We start from the raw sequence: 10,119 nt of genomic DNA, 5'->3' as shown, positions 1-10,119 counted from the left end.
CACACACTCTCTCTCACACACACACACACACTCTCTCACACACACACACCTTAGAGCTCCCAGAGGGTGTGCACACAGGAAGTTATAATAGCAGATGTCTTGGTTTCCAGTGACATTTACAACCTGTCAGAAAACACATTATAATAGTCATCGGGGAGACAGAACACACATGACGTATACTGTACATAAATACATGCATAAACAGAGATTTCATACCGTCTGATAGGTGATAACCAGCTGAATGACAGGAAGAGCATAAAACACGCCGATCGTAGCAATGTTCCTGCAGTGAAAACACACACACAGCACAGTCACCGGAGGTATAAAACAAACACACACTTCCTGTCCTGACCCGTGTGTTTGAGGCTCACCAGAAGTAGATCTGGTATTTCTTGCTGAGGATGCGATTGTCTTTACGAGCGAGATCAGAGACGCACAGGAACTTCTGTGAAGGACAGAGATCACAGTCAGTAAATACACAGTTACAGTTCTCGTTGTTACAGTTGTGTTCTTCACTGGTTCGAGCACCTTCGTACGGACGATGTTTTTGTCCGAGTCGATGTCGGCCAGCGTGTCGTAATCGTCTTCTTCTACTGAACTCAGAGACTCGTGGCGACTGCGGCCGACACTCTCTAAGGAACGCTCTAGAACACAGAAAATACAACGCTGATCAGCAGGCTTCAGATTTAGATCATCATGACTTCAATGAATTCCTGAAATACACGCTGACATCATGCATTAGAAATTTTTCAGCAAATAGGGCACTTGATTTATATAACTTGTATTTATGCATTTAATAGAAGTTTTTAAAGGGGTCATATGGTGATTATGGTAAGGGGCGTTACATTTCAGACAAGTGCTTGCGGTTTTCGGCCAATCACAATGCACTGGGTTAGCTGGCCAATCAGAGCAGACTGTGCTTGTCGGAAGGCGGGACTTTGTAGAAAACGAAGCGTTTGAGAGAGGCGGGGCATAGAGGACCTACAATAATGTACAGTATTTGAAAAATAATGTGTTTTTTGAACATTAAAGCATGTCAACATATTCTGTTACACCAAATACACAAAATAATGATCTTTAAAAAAGCATCATATGACCCCTTTAATCCAAATTCTCATTAACTCGTACTCATTTAAATAAAAATCAAAGCAAATACAATTAGAGACACAATAATTTCCGATGTTTTTCAGGACATCGGGCCAATATTTGTGGGATTCTGATTTTGGATTGGGTGGGATTTCATATGGAGGTGCTGATTGGCTGATTTATAAAGTGGGCGTGTCACCAGTGCGGATGGCTACATGATGTGCTGCGATTATTCGCCGTTTAAAAGTCTCCGATCCTAAGTGGTAAAAACACACCAATCAGAAAGCAGAGCACATCAGACAGCCAATGAGAGGGCAGAGAACTAACAACATGAGCATGAATATATTCTGTGTGTGTGTGTGTGTGTGTACCCATGTATCCGTAGTTCCCATCGGCCGATACTAAACTGTCAGTAACAGCTTCAGAGCTCAATGTGCTGCCGTTATCAGCTAGAGAAACAGACAGACAGATTAAAACACATCCGATGCAGAAATCAATCCGAATGAAAACTTTCACAAACTCACCAAATGAGCCATATTCATACGGAGACACTGGAGCCTTTCCTGAAACACACACAGTGGGTTAGACAGATGCTCGTGTGTGTGTGTGTGGAGATGTGCTTCATCTAAATCTTCAGTACTGAATATCAAACACAGTTCAGTTACTTACAGGAGTGAGTGTGTGTGTGTGTGTGTGTGTGGAGATGTGCTTCATCTAAATCTTCAGTACTGAATATCAAACACAGTTCAGTTACTTACAGGAGTGAGTGTGTGTGTGTGTGTGTGTGTGGAGATGTGCTTCATCTAAATCTTCAGTACTGAATATCAAACACAGTTCAGTTACTTACAGGAGTGAGTGTGTGTGTGTGTGTGTGTGTGTGGAGATGTGCTTCATCTAAATCTTCAGTACTGAATATCAAACACAGTTCAGTTACTTACAGGAGTGAGTGTGTGTGTGTGTGTGTGTGTGTGGAGATGTGCTTCATCTAAATCTTCAGTACTGAATATCAAACACAGTTCAGTTACTTACAGGAGTGAGTGTGTGTGTGTGTGTGTGTGTGTGGAGATGTGCTTCATCTAAATCTTCAGTACTGAATATCAAACACAGTTCAGTTACTTACAGGAGTGAGTGTGTGTGTGTGTGTGTGTGTGTGGAGATGTGCTTCATCTAAATCTTCAGTACTGAATATCAAACACAGTTCAGTTACTTACAGGAGTGAGTGTGTGTGTGTGTGTGTGTGTGTGGAGATGTGCTTCATCTAAATCTTCAGTACTGAATATCAAACACAGTTCAGTTACTTACAGGAGTGAGTGTGTGTGTGTGTGTGTGTGTGTGGAGATGTGCTTCATCTAAATCTTCAGTACTGAATATCAAACACAGTTCAGTTACTTACAGGAGTGAGTGTGTGTGTGTGTGTGTGTGTGTGGAGATGTGCTTCATCTAAATCTTCAGTACTGAATATCAAACACAGTTCAGTTACTTACAGGAGTGAGTGTGTGTGTGTGTGTGTGTGTGTGGAGATGTGCTTCATCTAAATCTTCAGTACTGAATATCAAACACAGTTCAGTTACTTACAGGAGTGAGTGTGTGTGTGTGTGTGTGTGTGTGGAGATGTGCTTCATCTAAATCTTCAGTACTGAATATCAAACACAGTTCAGTTACTTACAGGAGTGAGTGTGTGTGTGTGTGTGTGTGTGTGGAGATGTGCTTCATCTAAATCTTCAGTACTGAATATCAAACACAGTTCAGTTACTTACAGGAGTGAGTGTGTGTGTGTGTGTGTGTGTGTGGAGATGTGCTTCATCTAAATCTTCAGTACTGAATATCAAACACAGTTCAGTTACTTACAGGAGTGAGTGTGTGTGTGTGTGTGTGTGTGTGGAGATGTGCTTCATCTAAATCTTCAGTACTGAATATCAAACACAGTTCAGTTACTTACAGGAGTGAGTGTGTGTGTGTGTGTGTGTGTGTGGAGATGTGCTTCATCTAAATCTTCAGTACTGAATATCAAACACAGTTCAGTTACTTACAGGAGTGAGTGTGTGTGTGTGTGTGTGTGTGTGGAGATGTGCTTCATCTAAATCTTCAGTACTGAATATCAAACACAGTTCAGTTACTTACAGGAGTGAGTGTGTGTGTGTGTGTGTGTGTGTGGAGATGTGCTTCATCTAAATCTTCAGTACTGAATATCAAACACAGTTCAGTTACTTACAGGAGTGAGTGTGTGTGTGTGTGTGTGTGTGTGGAGATGTGCTTCATCTAAATCTTCAGTACTGAATATCAAACACAGTTCAGTTACTTACAGGAGTGAGTGTGTGTGTGTGTGTGTGTGTGTGGAGATGTGCTTCATCTAAATCTTCAGTACTGAATATCAAACACAGTTCAGTTACTTACAGGAGTGAGTGTGTGTGTGTGTGTGTGTGTGTGGAGATGTGCTTCATCTAAATCTTCAGTACTGAATATCAAACACAGTTCAGTTACTTACAGGAGTGAGTGTGTGTGTGTGTGTGTGTGTGTGGAGATGTGCTTCATCTAAATCTTCAGTACTGAATATCAAACACAGTTCAGTTACTTACAGGAGTGAGTGTGTGTGTGTGTGTGTGTGTGTGGAGATGTGCTTCATCTAAATCTTCAGTACTGAATATCAAACACAGTTCAGTTACTTACAGGAGTGAGTGTGTGTGTGTGTGTGTGTGTGTGGAGATGTGCTTCATCTAAATCTTCAGTACTGAATATCAAACACAGTTCAGTTACTTACAGGAGTGAGTGTGTGTGTGTGTGTGTGTGTGTGGAGATGTGCTTCATCTAAATCTTCAGTACTGAATATCAAACACAGTTCAGTTACTTACAGGAGTGAGTGTGTGTGTGTGTGTGTGTGTGTGGAGATGTGCTTCATCTAAATCTTCAGTACTGAATATCAAACACAGTTCAGTTACTTACAGGAGTGAGTGTGTGTGTGTGTGTGTGTGTGTGGAGATGTGCTTCATCTAAATCTTCAGTACTGAATATCAAACACAGTTCAGTTACTTACAGGAGTGAGTGTGTGTGTGTGTGTGTGTGTGTGGAGATGTGCTTCATCTAAATCTTCAGTACTGAATATCAAACACAGTTCAGTTACTTACAGGAGTGAGTGTGTGTGTGTGTGTGTGTGTGTGGAGATGTGCTTCATCTAAATCTTCAGTACTGAATATCAAACACAGTTCAGTTACTTACAGGAGTGAGTGTGTGTGTGTGTGTGTGTGTGTGGAGATGTGCTTCATCTAAATCTTCAGTACTGAATATCAAACACAGTTCAGTTACTTACAGGAGTGAGTGTGTGTGTGTGTGTGTGTGTGTGGAGATGTGCTTCATCTAAATCTTCAGTACTGAATATCAAACACAGTTCAGTTACTTACAGGAGTGAGTGTGTGTGTGTGTGTGTGTGTGTGGAGATGTGCTTCATCTAAATCTTCAGTACTGAATATCAAACACAGTTCAGTTACTTACAGGAGTGAGTGTGTGTGTGTGTGTGTGTGTGTGGAGATGTGCTTCATCTAAATCTTCAGTACTGAATATCAAACACAGTTCAGTTACTTACAGGAGTGAGTGTGTGTGTGTGTGTGTGTGTGTGGAGATGTGCTTCATCTAAATCTTCAGTACTGAATATCAAACACAGTTCAGTTACTTACAGGAGTGAGTGTGTGTGTGTGTGTGTGTGTGTGGAGATGTGCTTCATCTAAATCTTCAGTACTGAATATCAAACACAGTTCAGTTACTTACAGGAGTGAGTGTGTGTGTGTGTGTGTGTGTGTGGAGATGTGCTTCATCTAAATCTTCAGTACTGAATATCAAACACAGTTCAGTTACTTACAGGAGTGAGTGTGTGTGTGTGTGTGTGTGTGTGGAGATGTGCTTCATCTAAATCTTCAGTACTGAATATCAAACACAGTTCAGTTACTTACAGGAGTGAGTGTGTGTGTGTGTGTGTGTGTGTGGAGATGTGCTTCATCTAAATCTTCAGTACTGAATATCAAACACAGTTCAGTTACTTACAGGAGTGAGTGTGTGTGTGTGTGTGTGTGTGTGGAGATGTGCTTCATCTAAATCTTCAGTACTGAATATCAAACACAGTTCAGTTACTTACAGGAGTGAGTGTGTGTGTGTGTGTGTGTGTGTGGAGATGTGCTTCATCTAAATCTTCAGTACTGAATATCAAACACAGTTCAGTTACTTACAGGAGTGAGTGTGTGTGTGTGTGTGTGTGTGTGGAGATGTGCTTCATCTAAATCTTCAGTACTGAATATCAAACACAGTTCAGTTACTTACAGGAGTGAGTGTGTGTGTGTGTGTGTGTGTGTGGAGATGTGCTTCATCTAAATCTTCAGTACTGAATATCAAACACAGTTCAGTTACTTACAGGAGTGAGTGTGTGTGTGTGTGTGTGTGTGTGGAGATGTGCTTCATCTAAATCTTCAGTACTGAATATCAAACACAGTTCAGTTACTTACAGGAGTGAGTGTGTGTGTGTGTGTGTGTGTGTGGAGATGTGCTTCATCTAAATCTTCAGTACTGAATATCAAACACAGTTCAGTTACTTACAGGAGTGAGTGTGTGTGTGTGTGTGTGTGTGTGGAGATGTGCTTCATCTAAATCTTCAGTACTGAATATCAAACACAGTTCAGTTACTTACAGGAGTGAGTGTGTGTGTGTGTGTGTGTGTGTGGAGATGTGCTTCATCTAAATCTTCAGTACTGAATATCAAACACAGTTCAGTTACTTACAGGAGTGAGTGTGTGTGTGTGTGTGTGTGTGTGGAGATGTGCTTCATCTAAATCTTCAGTACTGAATATCAAACACAGTTCAGTTACTTACAGGAGTGAGTGTGTGTGTGTGTGTGTGTGTGTGGAGATGTGCTTCATCTAAATCTTCAGTACTGAATATCAAACACAGTTCAGTTACTTACAGGAGTGAGTGTGTGTGTGTGTGTGTGTGTGTGGAGATGTGCTTCATCTAAATCTTCAGTACTGAATATCAAACACAGTTCAGTTACTTACAGGAGTGAGTGTGTGTGTGTGTGTGTGTGTGTGGAGATGTGCTTCATCTAAATCTTCAGTACTGAATATCAAACACAGTTCAGTTACTTACAGGAGTGACATTTACACGAGATCCACACAGAACTGATCTGAACAGCTAGTAGTTAATGGTTTTTATTATTTCAAACACTGCTGGCATTCATGTTTCTTTCTATAGAGATCACTAGATCATTCAGCAGTCACTCCTGCATGTAAATGAGGTCGTCATGCTCAAAAGTGAAACGGTTCACTAAGCACCTCTAAACAGGAGTGTGTTAGTGTTTGGGTTAGTTTACAGCAGTGATGTCACAACTACAGATGTGCACAGATAGAGAGAGCGTTTGTGAGCCAATGAAAGCAGGAAGTGTCGTATCTTGTGCACAAACACACTTGTTGTGCAAGACAGCGTGCTAATAAATCAGTGTGTCAGTAAAACACACACACACACAAGTCTTACCCAAGAGAGACGCTAAACACACACAAAGATGGCGAAAAGAGAATAGAAAATAAAAGAATAAACATTTTGATAAAGTCACTCATTACATTCAAGACATTAATAATTCTGTGATCCAGATTAGTCCATAAATTACAGCTAACACTCCTACAGGTGTGTGTTCGGTTACCTGTCTCTGCAGGTGAGGTGTCGGCGTTCAGAAGCCACTCCCTCTTCCTGTTCATCCTGAGAAAGACAGAATGTGATTGGCTGTCACTGAATCTTCAAACATCATGAAAACCTTCAACTACTGCATTTATTTGGTGTCACTGACATCGTGTTTCAGGTTCAGAGCAGCGTCCGTGTCTTTATCATTTCAAACACAGTGTCGTACCTCTTATTCTCCACACACGCCACGAGAAACGTGAGCAGATAGAAGGACAGGAAGATCCCCAGGCAGAAGAGCATCCCCATCACATACACCTCCGCTAGAGAGCAGACAGAATGAACGAATGAACTGATGGACGCATGAATGAAGGACTGAGTGAATGTGTAGTGCTGCTCACAGTTAATGGCAGGAGAAACAATCACATCCAGAGTTTTACTGCGATTCCCAGCATCTAGCAGCTCATCTGAGGAAACACACACAATCACATCAAACATGGATTCTGATTGGCTGCTGTACAATAACTGTGCTCTGATTGGCTGCAGTAGAGTAACAGTGTGCTCTGATTGGCTGCTGTAGAGTAACAGTGTGCTCTGATTGGCTGCTGTAGAGTAACAGTGTGCTCTGATTGGCTGCTGTAGAGTAACAGTGTGCTCTGATTGGCTGCAGTAGACTAACCGTGTGCTCTGATTGGCTGCAGTAGAGTAACCGTGTGCTCTGATTGGCTGCAGTAGAGTAACGCTGTGCTCTGATTGGCTGCAGTAGAGTAACCCTGTGCTCTGATTGGCTGCAGTAGAGTAACCCTGTCCTCTGATTGGCTGCAGTAGACTAACCGTGTGCTCTGATTGGCTGCAGTAGAGTAACCCTGTGCTCTGATTGGCTGCAGTAGAGTAACGCTGTGCTCTGATTGGTTGCAGGAGAGTAACTGTGTGCTCTGATTGGCTGCTGTAGAGTAACAGTGTGCTCTGATTGGCTGCAGTAGAGTAACCCTGTGCTCTGATTGGCTGCAGTAGAGTAACAGTGTGCTCTGATTGGCTGCAATAGAGTAACCCTGTGCTCTGATTGGCTTAGAGTAACAGTGTGCTCTGATTGGCTGCAGCAGAGTAACGCTGTGCTCTGATTGGTTGTACTAACCAGGTAAGAGCGGGTAGAATCGCAGTGGTCCTCCGCACGCCTCGTCTTCAGTCTTCACCACCACCACCACATAGAAACTGTTACTGGGGAAATCCTTCCTCTGAAACACACGTATCACACATCCTCACACAATAATAATCACACTGCACTGATTCTGTGTGCTGGTGTGACTGTCCCCGTCAATCAAACGGATACATAAACATATTTCAACAATGTTTTATTAAATATGCAATTAGACACTGAATGCGAGATAAAATTCGCTGTTTTACTAAAAAGCGGCAAACACTACAGTCATGTGCCTTTTCTGAATATCCTGATTACAGTACTAAACACAAAATGGTTTCAGTGATGGTTAGGTGACAAAAAATGTCATTAGCTTAGTTTAAAAACAGTTATGTCAATGGAAAGTCCTTGTAATGATAGAAGTGTGTGTGTGTGTGTTACCTGCACTGTGATGGCAGCTGTGGTGGTCATAGTCTGATACATTCCAATAAACGCCACATTATTATCCAGATCATAAACCGGACACTAGACAGACCGAGAGACAGACAGATATCACCACATACACATCTGACTGACTCTGACATACGTGTGTGTGTGTGTGTGAGAGAGAGAGTGTGTGTGTGTGAGAGAGAGAGAGTGTGTGTGTGTGAGTGTGAGAGAGTGTGTGTGTGAGAGTGTGTGTGTGAGAGAGTGAGTGAGAGAGTGTGTGTGTGAGAGAGTGTGTGTGAGTGTGTGTGTGAGAGTGTGAGTGTGTGTGAGAGAGAGTGTGTGTGTGTGTGTGAGAGAGAGAGAGAGAGAGTGTGTGTGTTTCTCACCTGGATGTCCTGTATTGACATGACTGAGCAGGGGAAGTTCTTCTGTGAGTTCACCTTCACGATCACTGTGTCCACACCCTCAGGGAACACATACTTAAAGAACTACACACACACACACACACACACACACACAGTCAGCACTGCAGGAGATCTGTGTGTGTTTGTGAGTGTAGAAACAATATAAAAATAAATGAAGTGTTTTAAAATTGTAACAATGCAGAGTAGTATATCGGTTAGTGTTATAGTATTTATAATGAGCTGTATATAAAAATAACAATAGAAGTCTATGTAATGTCCACATTTATAGAGATAAGTAAATGTTTGTTTGTGTGTGTGTCATCTGACAACCCACATTATTACATTTATATTAAATATTGAATTTGTCAAAAATACATTTCTTCAAACTCGTCTAAATCTTTTCACAGCATATTTAGGTGATCAAATCGTGACGCGGTCGTGATGTGATGTTGGTCGTTTGGATAAATTCACTCGCATGAGCAAATTTAATGGCAAAGCAGGCAGTGTCATGATGTATTGAAACAAATAACTTGCGTTCTAAGCTGTATTTTGGCAGTGCAGGTGGTTTTTGAAATGAATCTGAGTGTTTGACATTGAGGCCATGCACTGAGGGTGACAGCGACCCCTGCTGGTCACAAGCAGAGTTCAGCTATCCTGTGATTACTATAGCTCACCCAACGAAATGATGATTCTGCCATCATTTACCCACCCTCTCTTTCTTCAGTGGAACACAAAAGAAGATATTTTGAAGAATGTCTCTGTGTTTTCTGGAAATACAATGGACCTTTTCCTTGTTTTTGTTTTTTTCAATAAAAAAGGGAAATAATTCTCTCCTTTTTGGTTGATCTATGCCTGTAAGTGGCTTGTATGTGCCACTGCTGTGTCTAGCCCTGTATTCACATTTATCATGATGTCTCTGTCATTACAGTGAACTACACGCATCACACTGATGATCTCATCAACAGGCCTCCAGCTTTACTTCAGCAGCTTTAGCTGTTACTCAGTTCCTTCAGAAGCAGGATGTCAAACACACACACCTGTTTGCTCTCTCACACACACACACACACACACACACACCTGTTTGCTCTCTCACACACACACACACACACACACACCTGTCCGGCGCTGAGCTCCTCTAGCAGGGAGTGTGTGACGCTGCAGGACTGAGATCAGAGGATGTGCATCAATGACTGCTCTGAGATCAGCTCTGCAGCGTCTCTAACACTCACTGACACTGATCTGTGGTGGAGGAATCTGATCTGAAATCAGTGCTGTGCATCTGAGAAGATAAAGGTAAACCCTTGAAGAAAACTCCAGTCCTCAGTGAGTGAATGTGTGTGTGTGTGTGTGTGTACCTGTTTTTCTATTCTGGTGGGGACTTAAACCTGAATACACACAGACTCATGGGGACTC

At 42.0% G+C, this 10,119-nt stretch overlaps 1 protein-coding gene across 1 annotated transcript in view; it reads right to left on the bottom strand.

Moving 5' to 3' along the window:
* The window catches only part of LOC107757314 (SID1 transmembrane family member 2-like), a 17,010-nt gene that overhangs the window by 3,465 nt on the left and 3,426 nt on the right, over positions 1 to 10,119 (bottom strand). Inside the window, 13 exon segments of the mRNA XM_016574755.1 lie at positions 50 to 123; positions 217 to 283; positions 372 to 445; positions 529 to 644; positions 1,458 to 1,535; positions 1,611 to 1,649; positions 6,595 to 6,606; positions 6,761 to 6,816; positions 6,965 to 7,058; positions 7,137 to 7,202; positions 7,871 to 7,970; positions 8,315 to 8,398; positions 8,689 to 8,790. Of these exon segments, the coding sequence (XP_016430241.1) occupies positions 50 to 123; positions 217 to 283; positions 372 to 445; positions 529 to 644; positions 1,458 to 1,535; positions 1,611 to 1,649; positions 6,595 to 6,606; positions 6,761 to 6,816; positions 6,965 to 7,058; positions 7,137 to 7,202; positions 7,871 to 7,970; positions 8,315 to 8,398; positions 8,689 to 8,790 (962 nt within the window).

The sequence above is a fragment of the Sinocyclocheilus rhinocerous genome, unplaced genomic scaffold (genome assembly GCF_001515625.1).
Source record: "Sinocyclocheilus rhinocerous isolate Xijiao unplaced genomic scaffold, SAMN03320098_v1.1 scaffold3916, whole genome shotgun sequence".
In the NCBI taxonomy this organism is placed as follows: Eukaryota; Metazoa; Chordata; class Actinopteri; order Cypriniformes; family Cyprinidae; genus Sinocyclocheilus; species Sinocyclocheilus rhinocerous.
The sequence above is the reverse complement of the archived record's forward strand: the minus strand, read 5'-3'. Positions and strand labels throughout refer to the sequence as shown.